This window comes from Lineus longissimus, chromosome 14 (genome assembly GCF_910592395.1).
Source record: "Lineus longissimus chromosome 14, tnLinLong1.2, whole genome shotgun sequence".
Taxonomy (NCBI): Eukaryota; Metazoa; Nemertea; class Pilidiophora; order Heteronemertea; family Lineidae; genus Lineus; species Lineus longissimus.
In genome coordinates this window covers 1,457,404-1,483,633 of record NC_088321.1, presented here as the reverse complement: position 1 = coordinate 1,483,633, position 26,230 = coordinate 1,457,404, and the positions used below count along the sequence as shown (strand labels likewise).

The 26,230-nt window shown below is 44.9% G+C and overlaps 1 protein-coding gene across 1 annotated transcript; it reads right to left on the bottom strand.

The window, feature by feature from the left end:
* Nucleotides 1–1,182: 1,182 nt before the first annotated feature.
* On the bottom strand, nt 1,183–26,206 carry LOC135498852 (calexcitin-2-like). Its single transcript, XM_064789349.1, has 5 exons — nt 25,189–26,206; nt 5,588–5,778; nt 4,338–4,494; nt 3,697–3,821; nt 1,183–3,392 (listed from the first exon to the last, which is right to left on the bottom strand). Exons 1-5 carry the CDS (start codon nt 25,370–25,372, stop codon nt 3,276–3,278), a joined length of 774 nt encoding a protein of 257 aa, XP_064645419.1. The 5' UTR covers nt 25,373–26,206; the 3' UTR covers nt 1,183–3,275.
* Between the last annotated feature and the right edge of the window lie 24 nt (nt 26,207–26,230).

Genomic DNA, 26,230 nt, shown 5'->3' with positions numbered 1-26,230 from the left:
AGGACACGCAGTTGCCAAGGTCAAAAGAAGCACTGCGAATATGGTAACATTGAAACTGATGTCTGCGAATTCCCGGCTTGCTGACGTAAAATTGTGAAATTAATAATTTTGTACATTTAAATCAAATAGCTCGGTGTAAATAAAGTGTAAATACGATTTTTTATTATCCGTGTTTTCTTTGTGCTAGGCAATATGGGCTTGATGCCCCCCCCCCCCCCCAGTCCTTACCATAGTCCCCCTAAATTATTTTCTGATTGCCCTGCAAATCCATCAAAAAATGACACAAAATGATATATTTTTATAATTGATATCTAGACATGTCAGAACCAATAAAACACTGCCAATGTAGTTGTTGATGTCGTACAGATGCTGCATGCAAAAATCAGCTCAAAATTCCAACCGCTTCATGGTTTTTCAAACATTTGGTAAATTTTTGCAAAATTCTGCCATCAAACTCAAAATGGGGCCTTGGATCCAGGGCCCATATGAACATCCATGAGCATGAATGTATAGGACTGAAAAGCCTGTAAGACCTGGGTACAAGGTACATTGTACATATTTACAAAGTATGTCCGTCACCTAGTCTTTCATCCCGTGCTGAGTTCATGGCCAGACAATGGGGACTTAGTGTAGCAATATCCCCAATAGCATTCCGCGCAGTTACTATTTATAGCTCACAAGGTCATTTGCATAAGATATTGATGACGTTTTAGTCACGTGACAGTCGGACATCGACACTTATTTCTACGCATTTGAGCTTATTTCAAAGTCAATTATCTTTGTTTTTAGCATGAATGATACCATAGAGTCAGAGAGAGAAATATTCAGAACAATTATGTTGTATTTCTAACACTCGGACATGTGCCAGATTGAATCTAACTGCCCTAGTTAGAAAGCCTGAATCCATTACGAAACCGCATGTTTGTCCGACATTGCCTGTAATTCAGCGATGGGGAAATAGAGGGCAGCAGCTGCAGTGACCTCATCATCGCGGAATGCTATTTGAAATTTCATTGTATCCGTGGTAACTCGATCTTGTTCTTTAGCACCCCAACACCGAAAAGGGTGCCAAGGCTGCACCTTAGGCGCTCCAAAAGGTGCCATACACCTGAGGCACCCTTTCTTTCAGCCCGGTTTTTACAGGAAAGGGTGAGGTACCAAAAAAAAACACAAAGTGGTGTATTTTGATTTCATACTTCTTTATTAAAATTAATTCCCATAAAGTTTCATCGTCACCAAAGATAATGTTCCATATAGCCACCAGGTGTCACCGTTGTTTACACAGAGGCATGTCGCGACGCGTGGGTACATACAAAAGATCAGAAGTAGAAGGTCTCGAGATCGGCGCAGGGAGAACGAGAATAGCCGAGATGTCATCTGAGAGATCACCAATCTGAACACCAGATGGCTCTCACTATCCTGCTGGCTGGGGCTACTAAAGGTATCAAGAGTATTGAGAATTCTTTATTTCCCTTCAATTTTCTACCTGGGAGAAAATACTGTTCTTCAATTCAAAAACAAATGAATATTTTGTGTTAATATATGGAACAAGCATTTTGACACTGGAATACTGCGGACAATCACAAATGTTACACCGCTGTTGAGGTGCGTCCTGAACCAAGGACAGTAAAAGATAAGAAATTATCAAGAGTCTGTTAACTAATATAGGCCTACTCCAATGTCTTTAAGCTCTTGCTTTACACAGGCCAAGTGGCTTAAATTTCAAAACGCAGAATTCTTTATCATAGAATGTCTGGGATTGTGTGTGATTCTCAGGAAAGGTAAGGAGGTCTATGCTGGCGCACGTGACTCTATTACGATGGACAAAAACCCAGCCTAAGTGGCAGCACTTGCAAAGAGGTACACGCTGGTGGTGGAACATTGCATATAATATTAATAGAATATAATAAAAAGCCCTTTTATAACTCTAATATTTACAATGTGAAAGAAGATGTTGAAATTCCTCGACCATTTCTTTGAAGGGAAAATGATTAATATTACATTCTGTACAAGCGTTTTAGCTTCACTGTCGACGTGTTTAAGCTCGCCTATTGTTGTTGAGTATTTCAATTTCTTTTTTCCCTCTCATTGTTTGGGAATGTAAACGTAAGCTTGCAAAACCTCGCTATAATGTCATTACGCTTCTAGACATAGTGGCGTATCAGTGGTTAAATCATAGGCTGATTGTGTATTCGCCTCTAAACCGGCTTAAACACGTCATCACAGTATGTGGGCTTTCTTTGTAGCCACAGCCTCGAGTGCCTTACACAGTCTCGAAAACTAGGGATTTCGACATTATTTCGGAAATGGTCTCGGAACTTTCCAACCGCTTTCCCTCATCATATAAACTTGTACCGCAATATAAAATAATAATTAGTGAAAATATCATTTACACGTAAGGCAGAATTTGTACATGTACAGTTATAGAGACAACTTGGGCATGAGAGATGTTGTTTTTTCATACAAAAAGACTTCCAGCATGACCGGAACTTCTCCACGCAGGATCACTGAAGAACCATCACTGCAATAATTGATGGCGTCAAATGGGTCGGTCGTTCGGTATGATACTACCAGTGGCGCCGCATGGTGTCGAGCAGGAATATTATCCTCCTGGCCATGTAAATCCCATGCCCAAGTTGCCCCTTTAAGTTAACTCTTAACAGTATCATTAGTGAGATTCAGCAGTTCTGGACAGGATGTCTTCGTAAACGTACGAAGAACTCCATTATGGCGCATTTTGCGACTCCCACCTGACCACGGTTTGGCTGGAAGTGTTCAAAATGGAAAAAGCAGACGGGTTAAAAAAAAATTTCATATCGTTCTGGCCAAAGGTACCGATACTCTCTCACGGTGTCAACTAAATCTGGTCAACTATGACACCGCGTGCCCAGAGCAGTGGAACATTACAATTTTTGATCACTCTATTACAGTTTAGTGACAAGTGATCGGCCAAGTACCTTTGGCCAGATCTATCTGAAAAACGCTCTACCAGTACAGCCTTTACAACCACAAAATCGGTGCGAAAGGGAATTAAGTCCCCAATGAGAATAAGTCATTCGAAGTTGTTTGACAACAAAATGCCTTTGCAGGCTGGCAATATGATCACTGAATTTTTCCGCCTGGGGTCCAGAATCCCTTGCACACCGGTATAGGTCAGCTGAATGTGGCATTCACCAAGTTTGCGATTCAAGGATGCTCTTTCGCCAGATAAATATATGACGTCATCACAGACAGTCCAACATGTTCAATTGGCAAACAGTCAATCGATCTCGTCCCTAAGAATAGACAGGACTCGGCCCCAGGAGATAGTTACCAGCCTCCCTTTCGTCATTACTCGTTAGGAATTCGAACCATAATTTGTCAAACGTCGGTTCGTCTAGCTGGCACTGGCTCTGAAGAAAAAATATGGGGAATTTAGTTTAGTTTATTTAGGTTACATCCGGTTACGCATGCGCATTGACAAGTAACCAATGTAACAAAGCCGTTACCAAGGAATACTAGCACTTAGTCATACGCATGCCCAACCGGATGCCGAATCTGGTAGACTGAATTCTGACTTCAGCCGACCCCGGTGCTGAATCAAAGGGAGTATGGCAGCTGCCATATTGTAAGTTTGGCGTGACGTCAGATTGACGTCATTTTGTAAACAATGATAGCCATCTTGGCTGCGATATAGAACCCGCAGTGGCCACCTACCGGATCCGTTTTGTCTCGGTTTAAGATCAACAGGATTCTTTCGTAGCAGTCTTCACTGTCGTTTTCGGGAATGCCAAACGCTGCTAAACATTTTATGTATTCTTTCTTGTCTAGGCTGCCATCGCCTGAAAATGTATCGAGAGCAAAATTAAATATAATCAGGCCTAATTGACTATACTCTATATTCCGCGCCAAACACACCACACTCCTATGCAGCGGCGAAAAGATGTCAAGGAGTTGAGATGTTTAACCACTGCCACAGTGTGAGGCTTTGCTGTTGACGTGATATGGCCACGCGATTTTTTTCCGCGATTGTCTAAACCAATCAAATGCGAAAATTTCCAGTTTTTCCATCAAGATCAGGAAGTGACAATAATTGTAGTGATCCTTGAACTGTATACCCACTCCAAGGGCGTAGTTTCAGTTAAATGATCACTGACAGTATTGTCATTTAAAGGGACACTCTATTGTTCGAATGGAACAGTGTTCATGCATATACCAAGCATACGTTTTTAAACTTCCAAACAATAATCTTTTTAGTTCTGCGGGGAAATGGTAATAGGCCCTCACTGTCAGCTCGACAACGGGCTTCGAAAATGTGAACGTTATGGGTAAACGTAACTTTGCGAAACTTTACTTGCCATTTACGTCCATCATGTTGAACATGAAGTCTGTGAAGTCTTTCAGACACTGGTAGTCAACTCTGCCGTCTTTGGAACACTCGGGCCAGGTTTGTCCGGCAAGGTGCGCTGCTTCTGCGAAATCGCCCCAATAGTGGTTCCATTCTTCACGCTTGATCTAAAAAAAGGGATGAAAAAATTGAACATGGAATATGTAAAGTCTTTTAGGCATTGGTTGTCGACTCTGCCGTCCTTAGAACATCTGCCTGCGATCGTCTCCGAGGCTTTGGTTGTCGACTCTGCCGTCCTTAGAACGTCTGCCTTCGATCGTCTCCGAGGCATTGGTTGTCGACTCTGTCGTCCTTAGAACATCTGCCTTCGATCGTCTCCGAGGCTTTGGTTGTCGACTCTGCCGTTCTTAGAACATCTGCCTGCGATCGTCTCCGAGGCTTTGGTAGTCGACTCTGCCGTCCTTAGAACGTCTGCCTTCGATCGTCTCCGAGGCATTGGTTGTCGACTCTGTCGTCCTTAGAACATCTGCCTTCGATCGTCTCCGAGGCTTTGGTTGTCGACTCTGCCGTTCTTAGAACATCTGCCTGCGATCGTCTCCGAGGCTTTGGTTGTCGACTCTGCCGTTCTTAGAACATCTGCCTGCGATCGTCTCCGAGGCTTTGGTTGTCGACTCTGCCGTCCTTAGAACATCTGCCTGCGATCGTCTCCGAGGCTTTGGTTCTCGACTCTGCCGTCCTTGGAACGTCTCCCTGCGATCGTCTCCGAGGCATTGGTTGTCGACTCTGCCGTCCTTGGAACGTCTCCCTGCGATCGTCTCCGAGGCTTTGGTTCTCGACTCTGCTGCCTCTGAAACATCTGCCCACACGGAACAACTTTCTTGGGGGTCGTTAGGCCTGAACCGACAATGGCTATTAAAACGTAACGGAAGAAGTAGACGAAGGAAAAGAGCTTATCTAACGTACCTCCGTGACTATGAGAAGAAGAAGAAGTTATCTAACTTACCTAACGTGCCTCCATGACTAGGAGAAGAAGAAGAAGTTATCTAACTTACCTGACGTGCCTCCATGACTAGGAGAAGAAGAAGAAGTTATCTAACTTACCTGACGTGCCTCCATGACTAGGAGAAGAAGAAGAAGTTATCTAACTTACCTAACGTGCCTCCGTGACTAGGAGAAGAAGAAGAAGTTATCTAACTTACCTAACGTGCCTCCATGACTAGGAGGAGGAGGAGGAGATGAAGAAGAAGTAATAAAACGTACCTCCATGACTAGTAGATTCCCTTCCGCCTTGTATACTAATGTGCCCTTGATGAGCCCCGCCCAGATGCTGGCTATTCTCAGCTGGAACTCCCGGAAGCCCGGGTTCATGGGCGTCCAGTCGCGGATGGTTGAGGCTGTCTTCAGCAGTTTCCAAAAATCTTCACGTGATACGGTGTCGCCGTCTGTTGGGCCTACAAGTAAAAACGAAGCGAGGCGGATTAGTAAATCATGTTCATGCAGTATACGTTTTGTAATAACTGCTCCCTCGATCTCCCAAAGAGAGAAATTGCTCCTTTTCTCCAATGAAAGAACTTGCTCCATTTGCCCCGGTAACCGGAAGAAACCAAGGTATGTTTGTAACCTGGTCTCGTCATCACTTAGCAACAGTTACCAATAGCAACAGTTACCAATAACAACAATGGCGAAGCTTGGAGTTTGCTCCTCCGTCTCAACTTGCTATGCTGTACAATGTAAGAAGCACGTTCTTCTCAGTTGTGCTCCGACTGACAAATCATGGTCCCTCTACCTGTCTACTGTCTGGAAACACTGCAATACGGGGAACACTAATTATGCAAGCCAGGCCGTCTATAAAAAGGAATATGGTCACATCATTCCACCATAACTCTCGTAACGTAGGTTTACGATGCGTTGCCATGGTTACCATTGGGAAACTCTCATTTGAATAACTTGGTGAGGATGGTGCAATGGATGAATGTCCCGTGTAGAATGGGAAGAAATAGAACAGAACAGCTGAATTACATCGGAATTCGTTTAATATCGTCTATGCTGAGCTCTCCTACATATTTAGAGGAACTTAGGGATACCTCTCTAATAAGGACACCCTCTATAGGACACTAGTTTAAGTCTAAAATTGGTCGTTTCCATTCAATTTGATCTCTCTTGTCACGACTCCTCTATTAAGGACAGCACTCGTCAGTCCTGAGGGTGTCCGTAATAGAGAGGTTCAGCTGTACTTCATCGCAGTGACAGTGTAGACGTCTGAATACTCCCCCGGCAATAAGACATTTCGTCTACGCAAAAATATCTCCTTATGTGTTTAGATGTCACTTACACGGTGAGTAAAGGTATTTGTGTCGTCATTTCCTCTCCAGGTAAGCACGCAAATAAACACAATAAATGCGCAGAAGAGTAACTGTGTACACAGGGTGTTCCGGAGAGCATGCTCGAAAATCAGAAGTTCACAATGTCTAGTAGAAATTAGAACACCAGGTGCATTACACTCCCCAGGCACATGTTTTGGTTACATTGATGCTGGCGATAAGTACAGGGGAGTGTGCCAGTGCATTCGGGCACGAATAATAACCACTACATGCAACGACGACGACAACGACGACAACGACAACTACAACGATAAAAGCAGACAAGAGGGTGCAAAAGGGAAATTTAAAAAAAACGCGTTGAACTCCCTTCAAATCAGATCGCACTGAAAACATTTCCGGAAAGTATCGAAGTTGCCCGAAGCATGCCGAACAACTGAAACGTTGGCTCATGCAGCAATGGCGACTTACTCACTCCTTCCTTCTCGTATGTATCCTGAAAGCGAACAAAACGAGTTTGTTTCTATGGCAATCCAAAAAAATTTAACAAGAATTCCGATATCGAGAGCTTCATTTTCAGGTGTATCATAAAGGCCTACATGTACGCCGTTCGTTAGAAACTTGAAATTTGTTACATGTACTAAATTTGAAAATTTCTAATTACGCAAATACGTATAATATAATGTACTAAAAGATGAGTTATAAATCTTTCATTTCCATACGCCTACAACGTTCCGCTCAGCTATATACCGAACCTAATTTTAGAACTAGGTCAGTCACGTGATCGTTCTCAGCCAATCTGCATTCGGAAGTCTCTCGGTTTCACTCGGTATCTTTCGGAAAATGGCTCAATCTTCAACCAAAACATGCAAGATGGCTGCAGCTTTTGACAGAGATAGAATTAGCATGCGCAGGTCTATATCTTTGTCAGGGGGAGATTGGTGAATGGATTTGCATGAAAGCCTTCTCTCACCCCTGGATATCGTTGGCCTGTTTCTTTTCTTCGAGGTCTTCACAGTGTTTTTGAGTAGCTTTCAAAAGGCCTCGCGTTACTTCCATGCTGAATACCAACTCACTGTTATCAGATCTAAATCAAGCGAAATTTGTTGTTATGTTCTGACATGAATTATCAGGTTTTCGACTCGTTTTCGTGGTGTATAATGATGCCCGAGGAACTATAGTTCAAGCAAAGGCCAACAATTTGGATGTATAGCTTACTTTATTCTTTAAAGGGACACTTTAGGCAGCAGTTACATGTAGGTAGGCAAGTCAAACTTACACAAAGTTGCCGAAAGAGGTCTCTCCAATCCCACAATATTCAAAACTATTCACACTTGTACGAGGAATATATTTAGTGCCAAATCAAGCCTGAACTGGTGCTATACTGTGCAGTCACCCGAAGATTGTCACTTTAACCCCGCTACTCTTGCATATAGGCCTAGTTAGTCCCTCTTTAAGTCTCTAGTTGACTTCATAAATAAATGTCTGCTGTTTTTGGCAGCTGCTTTGAAACTACTCTTGGTTCTCAACTGGCTTTTATCAGGGTAGGGAGGTAAACTTGATGTTCAAGAAGTTTTGCCAGTGCGCAACACAAGGTAGATGTCCAGCTACTGAAGGTACGTTGGCCCTATAGGAACCCTTTAAAAAGTCTAGAGCAAGGTAGGGTGGCTGCTTCCTAGGTAGAGTGGTAAGGGTGATACCCTTGATTTGCATGACGTTTTACCAGTGTGCAACACAAGGTAGGGTGGCCAGAAATTTGAGGTAGGGTGGCCCTATAGGAACCCTCTACAAAGTCTAGAGCAAGGTAGGATGGCTCTTCCAAGGTAGGGTGGCCAACAATTTGAGGTCTGGTGGCCCTATAGGAACCCTCTACAAAGTTCTAGACCAAGGTAGGCTGGCTCTTCCAAGGTAGGGTGGTAAGCTGCCAAGGTAGGGTGGGCCACCCTCTTAAATGGCCTTTCTGGAGGAAACTCGTCGGCTACGTTTCTGTTTAAAAACTACTGGACTAATGTCTTCAATAATTTTTTCAATCTTAGTTACGGACCCAACACAATTTCAACATTAATAGAGATTTGCAAAGCAATTAATTTGTTTTCTTCATTGGAGCCCTTTGACCAATTGGGGTCAGGACAGGGCCCCACTTTTTCTAATTGGATATATCTAATCAGTTGGTGTTTATCTTAATTGACTGTCAGAGTCGACCTGTTTTGAATTGAATTAATCAAATAAAGGAAATTGGCATTAACTCTTCAAACCTGCAAATTACAGGTTATTTATGCAACCCACTCAGAATCTATGAGATACGTGTATAAAGACAGAGATCGGCCAGGGAAGGGTTAACTTAACAGACGTGTGCCTTCATTCCCCTTTAAGAAACTTAACATTTCACAACACTCGTCCCAGCCCATCTGGTAACTGAAGTGTCCCGCAGTGAATAAATTTGCATGACACAGTACAGCGTATTCATACGCGTTGCATACGGCGTTGGAGCACACAGTGTCCGCATTTTATGTGGGGGTTCTCATTTCCTCGACAGGCGGCGCTCAAATCAGAACACTGGTCTGCGTGGGTTTGAACTCTGGTCAACTTCGCACAAGCTCTACTCGCTGTGGCAGAGGTATAAACTGCGAATAATCAAAATGGACATTTCGAGACATCTGAATGCATAAAACTCGCGAATATTTGGTATTGTTAAGAATCGATAATTTCTATCGAAATAGCCATTCGCCCCTTTCCTCGAGCATGTCATGCAGCAATTTGGGACCTCCTGACAGGTATTGACCAATCGGAAGAGAGCTATCATGCTTGTTCGGCACAGACAGCACGGCCATGATCACATACGTGGGTTTTGATTGGTCAAAACCTGTCACCTGATAGGAAGTTTTACATGATTCTACTTGAGGATAGTGTCGAATTCCTATATCGCTGCGCCTATCGTGATAAATCTCATAATTACGGGCAGGTGTACAGGAGTTGCTTGGGTAAAAATATCGCAGTCCCGTGGGCCAACATTTTAAACATCATGGTCTTACACTCCCTTTAAACATGTTAAATGAAAAATATATCTAAATAAAATGCAAAACCTTGGTCGTCAAGATGGTTGACCAACCAACCAACCTCGACAATGAACCTCGCCCGCAGATTGCGACATTGCAATGCTCAAAAGACAATAGTTTTTCACGTGTTAGAATCGAATGTTTGTGCGTTAGGCCCAGGGATTGATCATTAGAATATCGTCGATTACAGTGTATAAATAACATGCATTGACATTTTTTCAGACCCTGCGGCGTTCGATAAACCGATTTTGTTTGATATCAATCAGAGTATGAACATGTATTGGTGTACGTTTTAGGAGAGATCCATAACAACGTGGTTAGACTGAGAGCATCGGTGTAACAACTTTGGTATTCCCCACATTTCAGTGTTTCCGTACAATAGACAGCTAGAGATCATGAATTTTCAGTTGAGGGAAACACGGAAAAACGTGTAAATCTATCGCTCAGTGTTCCCAAACAATGAGGGATAACACTCAGGAATGGTGACACTCAAAAACGTTACACCTGGGTCATAATCGGGAGGTCGTGAGTTCGACACTCGAAACGATCTTCAGTGTTTGGGGTCAGTGAGGTCGAAAATGATGCATTTTGCTTTGTACTGTACACCCCATGTACCAATACTTTGTTTCAACGGATGTATATCTCTGGCTCCCTGTCCACAAAACCCGTATCCTAATCTCCCGCCAGTCTTCCCTTGAACTGGTTTCGACTGTTTTAGGCATAATTTTATCATATCCTTCATTTCCGTTCATTCCGTTCCAATTCCGTCATTTCGATGTACCCAACGCGACAAAAATAAACCTTTCAAAAACATTTCCGATGTAAATAAATACCGTACGTGACCGGCTTGAACGAACTCGAAGGCGATTAGTATCTTAAAGGGACAATTGGGTATGCGACGTGGCGGGTTTTCTTAAAAAACAGCTTCCAATAGGACCGTGACTTCTCCAAGTATACATGAAAAATCATTGAACTCCAATAAACAATGCACTTGAAAAGGGCCTAACCATAGGCCTACCTGAAATTTACAAGCCATGTCCAAAACTGCCTCGCAACACTCATGACGATCTTTATCAGTCTTTAGCGCTAGTAATGTAACAAGTGGCGGCGCATGGTGGTAAGAAAGGGTATTATCTTCCTGGCCAGGTAAATCTTATGGCCAAGTGGTTCCTTTAATGGAGCAAATAAGGCATAATTCATCTGTACGCGTGACTGTCATTACATCCGCTATGATATAAACAATCTGATAAAAATGCCCAACAGCCATTTATCACAGGAACTGACGTCACGCTAATAGGTCATAATACAGGATATGCATATATTCCATGGTACCTGAACTTCGAACGACACTCGTTCCAAACGCCAACGAGGGGAGGAGCATGCGCCTGGCTATAGTATTTGAGAATAATTTCATATTTGGGTGTTTGGCTGATCTGTATGCATCTAATAAAGACCTCTCGTACGCGAATATCAGAGTCATTCGTATGCTCCTCCCATTGCACACGTTACATAAGCTTGGTCGTTAGTGTCGAGTGTTGCCTGATATTTAGGATCTAATTGACTAGGAAATGGTAGTTTAGCGCTGTTTGCGAATTGGAGGCAATTTGGACAATGTTCATGGCTTCACCACGACCCATACCAATCACGCTTTGGACAATGATCACTTTTTCCTTAAAGGGACAGCGAACTTAGACATTGATTCTCGGACTACAATCCCGGCGGATGGTTAACTGACTTTGCAGACCCAACCCGCCTGCCCCTGGGAACCGAGTGATCGCACCAAGGCACAATTTAATGCCCCACACACGGTCTTTTAGCTTTCCCTTTGATGTATTTGCGCCAAAGAGTCCTGTTGTCGTCATGGCGATACCATGCGTATAAATCATCGATTCGTTGTGATGCTGACTGAGGATTACACCATGACCACCTCGGTTTATGTATCGATTTTCGTTTACTCATTGCTGATAGCGCGCCGGCGGAAACACTGTAATGTTTCATGGACAGCGCAGCTCGTTTGGAAAGGAGACCGGGCCGAGAACAACCCGAGACTCGAACAAGTTGCCAGAGCTGACGTCATCCCCACCAGACGGAAACTCCAAAAATAACCTGACCGAGGACTGAGCGTACCTCACCTATTCAAATAGGCCCCGATCCGCTCCTATGTGCGGCCGCGAAAACGGCTAGGAATTCCAGCCGTACGCAGTTTAACCTACTGCGCAGCTCCTGCGCAGACGGGGGCCCCGGTTCTGGCGTATTTACTATCAAATGCCCATGCGTGGAGTTGCTTTTTCAGGATAGCAGTTTCGAATATGGCCAGACTATCCCAGCGCTATATTTTCATGATGAAGTGGCTTCCAAAATTTGAGGGTCAACATGGCTTAGTACTGGCGTCTCTCTTTAGAGTTGATATACGGCCGTAAACTCTTGAACCATGCCTCGGGGATTGACTATCCATGCAGAATATACGAGTTTTGAATAATACCATTTTGATCAATTTCAAGTCTTTCAACATCCATCAAAGCGAAACAGAGCTGTCCGAAAATAGATACAACAGTTGATAAACATCTGTACAAATGTTTACTTCTGAACAAACTTGTCTGATACGTTTTCAAAGTATTTTTCAATGCAAGGGCATGAACCTTTGCTTTAGAAATCCGCCTTTTGTGTTGGACGATTGTGAAGTATCCGCCTTACATGGACAAGTTCGTGGCTTCTTCGAATTGACGAAACGAAAGGAATGAACGGAATATGAAGGAACATGACTACCACGCCGAAGGCAGTCGCGATATGTTCACCAGTTCGAGGACTAGCGTGAGATCGATATTGAAATATCAAATTTGAAAGAATAAGTTACAGGATCAAAATTTACAAACCAAATATGTCAGAAGGTATTTCGAGACCAAATTGATGATAAACCGTAGAGTGATATATTGGCGTTGATTAGTTTCAGAGATTCATGAAGTTTGGTCAACTTTTCTTTCCATTACCATATTTTAGATGAAAGCCTAATCGAAACAGTGCGGAGGCCAGTGTAAGAATCGTGTTCCGACATTTTCGTCCGAATACCTTATACTGATCTTAGTGGACGCTCTCACTCGAAGTTCGCCCTACGGTGTCTGCATGCAGATAATGCCTCGCTTTCGATTCGTGCACTTGGGGTAATGGCCTATGGGTATATTCAGTAGAACCCCAAATGCACATCACGAACATTCCCGAGAGCTCAGCTTCGGCCTTACTCGGGAATGTATAATGACCCGTCAGCGTCAAGAATCGATTCGTACTTTGCGAGTGGAGTATTGACTAAACGTAATCATGACTTTGGTATCATAAGTCACGTGACCATGCCATCAAACGGTCAAGGCCGTTGATCTGCTGCATGCATAGAAACTTTCTCCTCTAGCCGTTGCGAGGTTAAAGGCAATCGCCGCTTGATAAAAATTCGAAATTTGTTGTTGAATTTGAAAGTTTTCAATAGGGTAACACGTATCAGATATAAATGTCAGCATTGCCGTTGTGTATATAGATAGAAAAGTACTTCACTAACCAAGTTTCAGCAAATTTGCATGCATAACAACTGCACTACGGTATTGTGTATAACTGCATTTCTATTTTCTTGGACCACCAGTAATTTCGAACGGCGTAGTTTCCCTTTAACTACCTGGTATGCGCAAATAGTCAGCGGGTCAGCTGAGAAGCAGACAATGGGTTGTTGTGTCCCATTAGACTAATTGGACCCCGTTAATGAACCAATCATGATATTAGGTAAAAAGAAAGCGGATACTGGTACGCTTGTAATCCAGGCTCTACCGGACAGACGCAGTCAACTCGGCTTGCTTCTCTCGGACTCTGCCACTGCTGCCCTTGTCGCGCGCTTTCTTCTTTTTACTCGGGGGGGGGGGGGGGCGATTCTGAGGTGGGGGCTCGGGGTCGGTTCTTGGGTGGGTCAGCGGTGTTTGGGCTTGGGAGAGTCAAGTTGGGAATAAGTCGGTGGGGCCGGGATGGTTGTCAATGAAGAGGCAGCAGCCATGATTTAAAAGAGTTTGATGATGTTATAGTGTCTCGTAAGCCTTCATAGGCTGGCATTATTGTACGTAATCGTGACACTTTAATAAATAAATATATATGTACATATAATCACTGTTTCATTTGATCGGCTTGATAATGCTGCATAAGGGACGTTAATAGCACTTTTGGTCTTTGGGTCGGGGAGGGCAAAATGACGCTTTCTTGAAATTATTCAGCAAAAATCATGGTCAAACACACATATTCTGGTGACTTCTGGGTGGAGGGGGGACATCGCCATCGAGAAATCGAGTTCCGGTTTTGCGCAAGGAGAATGACACATAGTGCTTCTTGTCATAATCATATGATCATGATCATATCCGCTTTAGAACCTGCCGGTTTCCGCCCTGCATACCTCACCAGTTAACCGCTATTCATCGTCTTTCAAAAGCCAACTTCTAAAATTCACAACGGAATTTTTCCAATTGAATTATTTCATCTCACTTATTTTGATGTTGACCTAAATTGGAGCACTCGATGTATATGTTTGAGAAACTTCTCTTTCAAAGGCGTACGCATTCGTATAAATATAAATTGAAATGCAGTTCGCATCTTTCCAACCAGGGGGAGACGGGTCGCTAGCAGATGGCGAAATGGTGAATGTTGGTCCAGAGTTGCTGCCGTTTGCACACGAAATGCTTCCAGAGAGTGGAGCTTTAATCACCAATGTACAGGCCAATTGGGAGACAATACAAATGGCTTTCAAGTGATGAAACTGTATTTGATTAGCACGATAAAATATGCTGATCATTATTATTTGGTGTTATTTGAAATGTCTCCACTGTACATGTTAGTGAATCGAATAAGCATGCCACATCCTCAGGGCTTGGGGCTGATCATTGTTTATCCCAATCGACGTACCCTTTTAGAGCCTTTTAATTAAAAGTTCTGTGCTTAAAAGAATTCTCCGCCCAAGTGATACGACACTATGAGTGTGGCCAACACTCGGTTCCATTACACGTACAATGTGCAATGGTGTGACAAAATGGACGCCGATGATGCCAGAGAGAATATACTCGGGTATCACGGCTGTGTGGAGAATGTATCAGAGCCGCCCCTCAAGCTTGTCAAGGGGGTATATGCGTCCCCTATCATTTCGCGTTCCAGTCTACACCTGGCACTTCTTACTGAATGCATAATTACACTGCACCGCCGCACTCCATTACCCTCTCTACCGTGTCTTTTGTGAATTACACATTAGAACTAAAGGTATGGTTGTCTCAGCAAATACCGTCAAGTTGACGTCTAATATACAGTTGCACGTCTAATATACAGTAGCACGCGCTTGTGGATCCATCATTGCGGCTACCGTACACGTCAGAGTCATATTCGCGTGCGTTGATCCGGCCATCATGGTGGCGACCGTACACATCCGAGGAACATTCGTCGATCCATCATGGCGGCGACCGCACACGTCAGAGGAACATTCGCGTGCGTCAATCCATCATGGCGGTTACCGTACACGACACAGGTACATTCGCGTGTGCACAAACAACACCGCGCCAAATGGAATACACTGGTAGAAAAACACCCTCAAGATTCCCAGCTGGTTGTTGGAATTTCGGTTCACCCTCTTCAAGCTGTATGATCGATACGTATGAATATTATTGCAAGAGATACAGAGCTCGAGGCACGGGATTCTAGAGGTGTCTCTGATTCGACTTTTGATATCAATTTTGGGAGCAACATGTAAAAATTATGTTGAAGCCGCAGAAACTAACGCTGTTGTCTGTGGCGGTGGCGGTGGCCGTGTACATCTTTCCTGTAATACCTGTACATTACGGACGGCGTACCCCCCATCTCCTACCAAAGACGCGTGACCTAATTCAGTGGCTTGTTCTTCATTCCCTTGACAGACCGCCGCATAAATCAAGCAATACCAACATGAAAAGTCTACGTTTTTCATAAAAATGACTTATAATGTTGGGTGTGTATGTACTCAGTGACACAACAGAAACTCTATACTTCGGAATTTGAATATAAACACTTGTGATATGAGCCATGAATTCACCAAACTTCGGCTTGATGTGGACATCGTTTAAGCACCATAGCCATGCTAAGATAGCAAACGCAAGCGCGAGAATCGTATAAAAAGCAATATTCAAAAATTGATTTTACTTAATTAAGCCTACCAGAGGTAAAATGCGAAACTTCGGTCATTGTATTCCCAACGCCCAAGCAAAAGAGGATTTTTGGGACTAGGGATTCGTCAACATGTTTAACGCAAGATGCTCCCAATCGCATATTGACTTTTCATCTCTGCCTTCAGATGGCCAATCGTTAACATAATTGGTCTACAAGAACGTGATACAGTATTCAGACGCAAATCTGCTTCCGTTCCCAATAGCTTTTCTTGGAGGGATGTGAACTCCGGCCAGGCCTCCTCTCTTTTGTTAACCAGAGTCATTCTTCCAGGATTTTTTCGGGGTCTGTTCAGAGTGCCTGTATAGTACCCCCAGGTATATGGCACGGCTTAACACGCCGGCCATGAGGGAATTCCTTTATGGCTCAGTGGTTGGCGCGTTGGCCCCAGAGTGGAAGTTAAGCATCGTTGAGCGCGGTCAACCTTTGGATCGGTGACAATCGCGTACAATACAGTGCCAACCACATTCACAGGTGGCAGATTCACACAGGCCCGGTTTTTTAGATGCTTTTTAAGGGGGCAGTGTCCAGACCGTAGTTGTAGCCACCATTTTGTGCTCCCCACTGGGTATGGACTTTTCCCTTCAGTAGTGTTTTTAGTTCTTCATAATTATGCTGATCTGTTTAGAATTTTGATACTCCAGAGTGGATATGGCATGCAAATTTTACAACATCCAAAATGAAAACACGAGTGGCGCACAGGATTCCTCCGATAGATCCGCTCCCCAAAGAAGACTACAATTGGCACCCAACCGTAGTAGTAGAATACAACAAGTGCGGCAACGCAGACACGGCAAGACGAAGAAAGTCTGAGATGAAGATGAAGAAGAAGAAGAAGAAGATGAAGAAGAAAGATTGAAGAAGACTGTAAAAAGACGACTGTTTGTCCGTCTGAGAAAGTATTATCCTTCTAAAGGGACAACCTGGGCGTAGGATTTACCTGGCCAGGAGGAAATTACAGTGCTAGCCACCATGCGCCGCCACTTGAACTATGATGATTTCTAATACCAATTTTCACGAGTGTTGCGAGGCAGTTTTGGACATGGCTTGTGAATTTCAGGTAGGCCTAAGGTTACACCCCGTCCTAGTGCATTGTTTATTGCAGTTGAATGATCTTTTAATTATGATGTTTAGAGAAGTCGCGGTCCCGCTGGAAGCCATTCTTGTATGATAAACCAGCATACCTTACGCCCAAATTGTCCTTTAAGTCCTAGAGGTCTTGTAGATTCAACATGTTTGGGGAAAAAACCTAGACACTACCGCATGTACTGACTTGTTCAGTTGAATGTCGAGTAGTGCATTGTATTGTACGAGAGGTTTTACAAAATATTGACAACCGACTGACCTGGATAGGCGGGTGAGAGTATTCAAATCGCATTCAGATCGCGATTAAAATTGGCCAACATCACGCTACAGTATTGTATTTATAGCGAGACATGTACCATATATGGCGTATACAAAAACGTATACTATATACGTGTACTGTACATGTTAAGTGTATCTATGTGTCCCGGTGTAACAACTGTAGTTGTCCCTAGATTTCAGTGTCACCACACAAGAGGGTCATCTCTTAGAAACAAATATTCACCCCAACCCGTAGCGTTTTTCATCTCAAATCTTGATACCATCGTATTAAAAAAACTATGCACCCTGTGATTTGTGTTCGCCGAAAAACCAGCTCTAAACCTTTTCTTCTCAGAGTGATTTTTTGAGGTCGTTGAACCAGCACCGCAGACGGCAGGAATTTGAATTATATTTCCAGATTTTGCATCCGTTTACGCATGCGCACGTATTAAGTATACCTTGGTTACGTCTTGGTTACCATGGTAAGCTATCAGTACGCATGCGTAACCAGATGTAAAATCGAGAATTTTTTTCCCGATTTGTGCCTCTGTGGCGCTGATTCAATTCATGTATCGATATTTGCTTCGGAAAGGGTTAATGCCCGCAAAAACGGCAACAAAGACTTCTGACCCAATTCAGTAGCAGACGATATTCATGACTCACGAATCTGATCAAATTCTATCATTCAATGAAAAATATATCATGAAAAGAATTAGGGCAATAATAATGTGGTAGATGATTTGACGGGTACACACACTGAAGCTTTCTGTAGTGTAATGCATGTATATGATGGCATTATCAATGGTTATTCTTAAGTGTAGTGTTAGCGATGTGTGCGTTCATGTTGTTATAATTAAAGTGCTTTAAAGGGACAATATAGTCAGCGGCTGGGCAGGCAAGATGAAGTTACACGTAGTCGCCAATAGGGGTCTCTCACGTCTCACAGTACGTCGAAATGATTCACGCTTGTACGGGGGATATGTTTAGCGCTGAATCTGACATGACCCAGGGCCCTTACTTTGTATATTAGTCACCTGAAGATGGCCAAATTAGCCGCTCTGCTCCTGCCTATAGTTTTAGGTTTGTGTTAGCAAGCTAACCTATTGACATTTAAAGGCCCATGCGTTTCGTTAAAAATTTGAAAGTTGTAGTTAAATTAGAAAATTTTAAATTGCTTCATACGTACTGCATATAAATTTCAACATTGCCGTTGTATAGACAGGTATACAACTTACTATACATACCAAGTTTCAGCAGATTTGCATGGATGATAACTGCACTTGAGCATTGATCATCTGTATTTCTACTTTCTACATGGCCTAGCACGAATGATGTTCCCTTTTAACTGTCAATCGTCTCATCAGATTCTAAATGGCCCTCGACCAAGGCTTTTGTGCCAGTTCAATGAGGTACACAAATATCGAATTCAGCGGAGGCGATGGGCCGTTTAAGATGTGTTTTAAGAGATCTGTATTTGTCCACGTAGGTGTCTGACTAGTTCGCATTTACAAGTGTTGCACAACGCTAGATTATTCTTATGGTTGCCCAACCAATTCTGAAGAGAACTACTCACTCGCGATGTCAACTGTGACCCGTCACAGCAAAACCAGACGCACGTCGCTCTGAGTGTGACAGGTTGAGATGGACTCTTGTGAAATTTTCGTGCATTATCTCCTGGTGTCATCGATTTAGGTTCATCTTCTGTGCGACATGCGCCTGGTTTTGCTATGACGGGTCACGGCTATCTCAATCTAAAAGCCGGTCAACTATGACACCGACTACCCAGAGCTGTGTAACACTGTGAACACACTGTGATCATGTGATCACACTGTAATCACACTGTGATCATACTGTGATCACACTGTGATCACACAACCACAGAAGACGATGAGTTTTAAACTTTACTTTTGAATCGAAGTGTTATTTAGATAAATCTGGCCAAAGGTACCTGGCTGACCTCTTGTCAATAAGCACACAGGCACCAGGCTACAGTTTCGTGCCAAGAGGTCAGCCAAGTACCTAGCTGACCTCTTGTCAATAAGCTCACAGGCACCAGGCTACAGTTTCGTGACAAGAGGTCAGCTAAGTACCTAGCTGACCTCTTGTCAATAAGCACACAGCCACCAGGCTACAGTTTCGTGACAAGAGGTCAGCTAGGTACCTAGCTGACCTCTTGTCAATGAACACACAGCCACTAGGCTACAGCTTCCTGCCAAGAGGTCAGCCAAGTACCTAGCTGACCTCTTGTCAATGAACACACAGCCACTAGGCTACAGTTTCGTGACAAGAGGTCAGCTAAGTACCTAGCTGACCTCTTGTCAATAAGCACACAGGCACCGGGCTACAGTTTCGTGACAAGAGGTCAGCCAAGTACCTAGCTGACCTCTTGTCAATAAGCACACAGGCACCAGGCTACAGTTTCGTGACAAGAGGTCAGCTAAGTACCTAGCTGACCTCTTGTCAATAAGCACACAGGCACCGGGCTACAGTTTCGTGACAAGAGGTCAGCCAAGTACCTAGCTGACCTCTTGTCAATAAGCACACAGGCACCGGGCTACAGTTTCGTGACAAGAGGTCAGCCAAGTACCTAGCTGACCTCTTGTCAATAAGCACACAGGCACCAGGCAACAGTTTCGTGACAAGAGGTCAGCCAAGTACCTAGCTGACCTCTTGTCAATAAGCACACAGCCACCAGGCTACAGTTTCGTGACAAGAGGTCAGCTAGGTACCTAGCTGACCTCTTGTCAATGAACACACAGCCACTAGGCTACAGCTTCCTGCCAAGAGGTCAGCCAAGTACCTAGCTGACCTCTTGTCAATGAACACACAGCCACTAGGCTACAGTTTCGTGACAAGAGGTCAGCTAGGTACCTAGCTGACCTCTTGTCAATAAGCACACAGGCACCGGGCTACAGTTTCGTGCGAAGAGGTCAGCTAAGTACCTAGCTGACCTCTTGTCAATAAGCACACAGGCACCAGGCTACAGTTTCGTGACAAGAGGTCAGCTGAGTACCTAGCTGACCTCTTGTCAATAAGCACACAGGCACCGGGCTACAGTTTCGTGCGAAGAGGTCAGCTAAGTACCTAGCTGACCTCTTGTCAATAAGCACACAGGCACCAGGCTACAGTTTCGTGACAAGAGGTCAGCTAAGTACCTAGCTGACCTCTTGTCAATAAGCACACAGGCACCGGGCTACAGTTTCGTGCGAAGAGGTCAGCTAAGTACCTAGCTGACCTCTTGTCAATAAGCACACAGGCACCGGGCTACAGTTTCGTGCGAAGAGGTCAGCTAAGTACCTAGCTGACCTCTTGTCAATAAGCACACAGACACCAGGCTACAGTTTCGTGACAAGAGGTCAGCCAAGTACCTAGCTGACCTCTTGTCAATGAACACACAGCCACCAGGCTACAGTTTCGTGACAAGAGGTCAGCTAAGTACCTAGCTGACCTCTTGTCAATAAGCACACAGCCACCAGGCTACAGTTTCGTGACAAGAGGTCAGCCAAGTACCTAGCTGACCTCTTGTCAATAAGCACACAGGCACCAGGCTACAGCTTCCTGCCAAGAGGTCAGCCAAGTACCTAGCTGACCTCTTGTCAATGAACACACAGCCACTAGGCTACAGTTTCGTGACAAGAGGTCAGCCAAGTACCTAGCTGACCTCTTGTCAATAAGCACACAGGCACCAGGCTACAGTTTCGTGACAAGAGGTCAGCTAAGTACCTAGCTGACCTCTTGTCAATAAGCACACAGCCACTAGGCTACAGTTTCGTGACAAGAGGTCAGCTAAGTACCTAGCTGACCTCTTGTCAATAAGCACACAGGCACCAGGCTACAGTTTCGTGACAAGAGGTCAGCCAAGTACCTGGCTGACCTCTTGTCAATAAGCACACAGGCACCAGGCTACAGTTTCGTGACAAGAGGTCAGCTAAGTACCTAGCTGACCTCTTGTCAATAAGCACACAGGCACCAGGCTACAGTTTCGTGCCAAGAGGTCAGCCAAGTACCTAGCTGACCTCTTGTCAATGAACACACAGCCACTAGGCTACAGCTTCCTGCCAAGAGGTCAGCCAAGTACCTAGCTGACCTCTTGTCAATGAACACACAGCCACTAGGCTACAGTTTCGTGACAAGAGGTCAGCTAGGTACCTAGCTGACCTCTTGTCAATAAGCACACAGGCACCGGGCTACAGTTTCGTGCGAAGAGGTCAGCTAAGTACCTAGCTGACCTCTTGTCAATAAGCACACAGGCACCAGGCTACAGTTTCGTGACAAGAGGTCAGCTGAGTACCTAGCTGACCTCTTGTCAATAAGCACACAGGCACCGGGCTACAGTTTCGTGCGAAGAGGTCAGCTAAGTACCTAGCTGACCTCTTGTCAATAAGCACACAGGCACCAGGCTACAGTTTCGTGACAAGAGGTCAGCTAAGTACCTAGCTGACCTCTTGTCAATAAGCACACAGGCACCGGGCTACAGTTTCGTGCGAAGAGGTCAGCTAAGTACCTAGCTGACCTCTTGTCAATAAGCACACAGGCACCGGGCTACAGTTTCGTGCGAAGAGGTCAGCTAAGTACCTAGCTGACCTCTTGTCAATAAGCACACAGACACCAGGCTACAGTTTCGTGACAAGAGGTCAGCCAAGTACCTAGCTGACCTCTTGTCAATGAACACACAGCCACCAGGCTACAGTTTCGTGACAAGAGGTCAGCTAAGTACCTAGCTGACCTCTTGTCAATAAGCACACAGCCACCAGGCTACAGTTTCGTGACAAGAGGTCAGCCAAGTACCTAGCTGACCTCTTGTCAATAAGCACACAGGCACCAGGCTACAGCTTCCTGCCAAGAGGTCAGCCAAGTACCTAGCTGACCTCTTGTCAATGAACACACAGCCACTAGGCTACAGTTTCGTGACAAGAGGTCAGCCAAGTACCTAGCTGACCTCTTGTCAATAAGCACACAGGCACCAGGCTACAGTTTCGTGACAAGAGGTCAGCTAAGTACCTAGCTGACCTCTTGTCAATAAGCACACAGCCACTAGGCTACAGTTTCGTGACAAGAGGTCAGCTAAGTACCTAGCTGACCTCTTGTCAATAAGCACACAGGCACCAGGCTACAGTTTCGTGACAAGAGGTCAGCCAAGTACCTGGCTGACCTCTTGTCAATAAGCACACAGGCACCAGGCTACAGTTTCGTGACAAGAGGTCAGCTAAGTACCTAGCTGACCTCTTGTCAATAAGCACACAGGCACCAGGCTACAGTTTCGTGCCAAGAGGTCAGCTAAGTACCTAGCTGACCTCTTGTCAATAAGCACACAGGCACCAGGCTACAGTTTCGTGCCAAGAGGTCAGCCAAGTACCTAGCTGACCTCTTGTCAATAAGCACACAGGCACCAGGCTACAGTTTCGTGCCAAGAGGTCAGCCAAGTACCTAGCTGACCTCTTGTCAATAAGCACACAGGCACCAGGCTACAGTTTCGTGCCAAGAGGTCAGCCAAGTACCTAGCTGACCTCTTGTCAATAAGCACACAGCCACCAGGCTACAGTTTCGTGACAAGAGGTCAGCCAAGTACCTAGCTGACCTCTTGTCAATAAGCACACAGGCACCAGGCTACAGTTTCGTGCCAAGAGGTCAGCTAAGTACCTAGCTGACCTCTTGTCAATAAGCACACAGGCACCAGGCTACAGTTTCGTGACAAGAGGTCAGCCAAGTACCTAGCTGACCTCTTGTCAATAAGCACACAGGCACCAGGCTACAGTTTCGTGCCAAGAGGTCAGCTAAGTACCTAGCTGACCTCTTGTCAATAAGCACACAGGCACCAGGCTACAGTTTCGTGCCAAGAGGTCAGCTAAGTACCTAGCTGACCTCTTGTCAATAAGCACACAGCCGCCAGGCTACAGTTTCGTGACAAGAGGTCAGCCAAGTACCTAGCTGACCTCTTGTCAATAAGCACACAGCCACCAGGCTACAGTTTCGTGACAAGAGGTCAGCCAAGTACCTAGCTGACCTCTTGTCAATAAGCACACAGGCACCAGGCTACAGTTTCGTGACAAGAGGTCAGCTAAGTACCTGGCTGACCTCTTGTCAATAAGCACACAGGCACCAGGCTACAGTTTCGTGACAAGAGGTCAGCTAAGTACCTAGCTGACCTCTTGTCAATAAGCACACAGGCACCAGGCTACAGTTTCGTGACAAGAGGTCAGCTAAGTACCTAGCTGACCTCTTGTCAATAAGCACACAGGCACCAGGCTACAGTTTCGTGACAAGAGGTCAGCTGAGTACCTAGCTGACCTCTTGTCAATAAGCACACAGGCACCAGGCTACAGTTTCGTGACAAGAGGTCAGCCAAGTACCTAGCTGACCTCTTGTCAATAAGCACACAGGCACCAGGCTACAGTTTCGTGCCAAGAGGTCAGCTAAGTACCTAGCTGACCTCTTGTCAATAAGCACACAGGCACCAGGCTACAGTTTCGTGCCAAGAGGTCAGCTAAGTACCTAGCTGACCTCTTGTCAATAAGCACACAGCCACCAGGCTACAGTTTCGTGACAAGAGGTCAGCCAAGTACCTAGCTGACCTCTTGTCAATAAGCACACAGCCACCAGGCTACAGTTTCGTGACAAGAGGTCAGCCAAGTACCTAGCTGACCTCTTGTCAATAAGCACACAGGCACCAGGCTACAGTTTCGTGACAAGAGGTCAGCTAAGTACCTGGCTGACCTCTTGTCAATAAGCACACAGGCACCAGGCTACAGTTTCGTGACAAGAGGTCAGCTAAGTACCTAGCTGACCTCTTGTCAATAAGCACACAGGCACCGGGCTACAGTTTCGTGACAAGAGGTCAGCTAAGTACCTAGCTGACCTCTTGTCAATAAGCACACAGGCACCAGGCTACAGTTTCGTGACAAGAGGTCAGCTGAGTACCTAGCTGACCTCTTGTCAATAAGCACACAGGCACCAGGCTACAGTTTCGTGACAAGAGGTCAGCTAAGTACCTAGCTGACCTCTTGTCAATAAGCACACAGGCACCAGGCTACAGTTTCGTGACAAGAGGTCAGCCAAGTACCTAGCTGACCTCTTGTCAATAAGCACACAGGCACCAGGCTACAGTTTCGTGACAAGAGGTCAGCTAGGTACCTAGCTGACCTCTTGTCAATGAACACACAGGCACCAGGCTACAGTTTCGTGACAAGAGGTCAGCTGAGTACCTTTACGAGATCTTGCCGGAGACACTTTATTGCCTCATGAATACATACATTGCCGACACGTACTGACTAATGGCCATAGGTTGCCGTCATATATCACACCACCGTTCTCATATTGTCGAATATATCATCGTTACAGCCTTCGTATTTGTTCTAAACGAAATATCAAGGGGCCGGGAAGTCATGTTCTAAAAAAGAACTTCGTTCACAGCTATATTTCGCCTCCCTAATCAAATAAGTGTAATAAATGGTTTTTATTTTTTAAAAATCGCACATTTAACCCAAACTGTACTTTGTGTTATAATAGGGAGGGGGGGGGGGGGGTGTATGCTTGTGCGTTATCTATCATGTCTGTATGCAACTTGTGCGTGTATCAATTTTCCGATTGTTGCATCTTTATATAGCGTACCGGCATGTGTGTTCTCAGCTCGCCATATGGGAATACTACATGGTAGGTGTATTGTTTCAGTCATCGAAAACCTGCCAAAACAGCAAATTTTCTCTGGTGCGGGGCGCACGGCAGTGGCGTGGGTCGTTTTTGCCTCTGGAAACAACCACCGAAGTGAACTCTCGGCGTAAGCATTTAACCAGTAGGCCATCGGGATAAATAGAAAAATGACTATTTGGCAAGCCTGGCTCACCAAAGAACTGCTGGAAGCCATTTTTGGATGAAAAAACCAGCATATCTCATGCCCAAGTTTCCCTTTAAGTCTATCAGCGTGAAAGAATTCATTACTTACCATATAACGTGTCGAACATGTAGTCGATCTTCTTTTTTTGAAATGTGCTCATCTTCGCCACCCCGGGGGACTTCGGTCTGGAGGCGTCCCGTGGAACCATAAGCATATCTTTCAGCGAGCCCCTTCGAATGTAGGACTCCGCGATTTCACCATTCGGCGAAAGGTCTGACCCGTTCGTCGCCATGCTTTGAAATTAATTGACTTTGATAATTTAGATAGAGGGCTCAGATCCTCCTCAAGTATCCCTTTATGTCGAAAAATGTTCCTAAGTGTTCCTTAGTATCCCCTTTTTGCGCCGTAATTGACCTTTTTAGCGCCGAAACAATATCTAAAGTATTCCCTTCAGCGACGAAACTGTTTTTAAAATATCCCTTTAGTGCAAAAAGTGACCCTTTTTGACGCCGAAACTGTTGCAAAGGTCACCAGTCTGAAGTATCCTTTATAGGGCAACTGTCCCTTAAGTATTCCCTTAAGCGCCTAATCTGTCGATAAAGTATATCCCTTTTGCGCCAAAACCGTCCCTAAAATATCCTTTTTGCGCCGAAACTGTTCCGGATGTTCTGACTTCGCGCCGTTTGTATCCTGTTTAGCGCCTGAATGACGTTGGCGCTGAATCTCGCTTCTTAACGTTCACACCTGTTGATCATCTATCCCTGGTGCTGCTCCTCTTGCCTATGTATGCTTGAGAGTGCTCAGGTGATGAAGTCTCGTCCACCATTGCCGAAACGTCGCCCGCGCAGAAGACACCTTTACACCTAATGCGCGCTCAAACGGAGCTGAAAATATAGTATCCTAGACTCAGCCGGAAATATCCAATCTTCGATCCGTATCTCCAGTCACTTTGCTCAAATCTACCGATTCCACCTGTTCTGGTGGATCCTTTTTAGTCCCTACCCGCTCCAAATATGCATCCGATGGCTCGCAATGGGAACTCTGTTCTGATCTGGCGACCTGACTCGATGGATTATCTCATCAACCTGCCCGTCTAGAACGATATGCCGTGATGTATATCACATCCAATTTGCCTCAAATGCTTTCATCC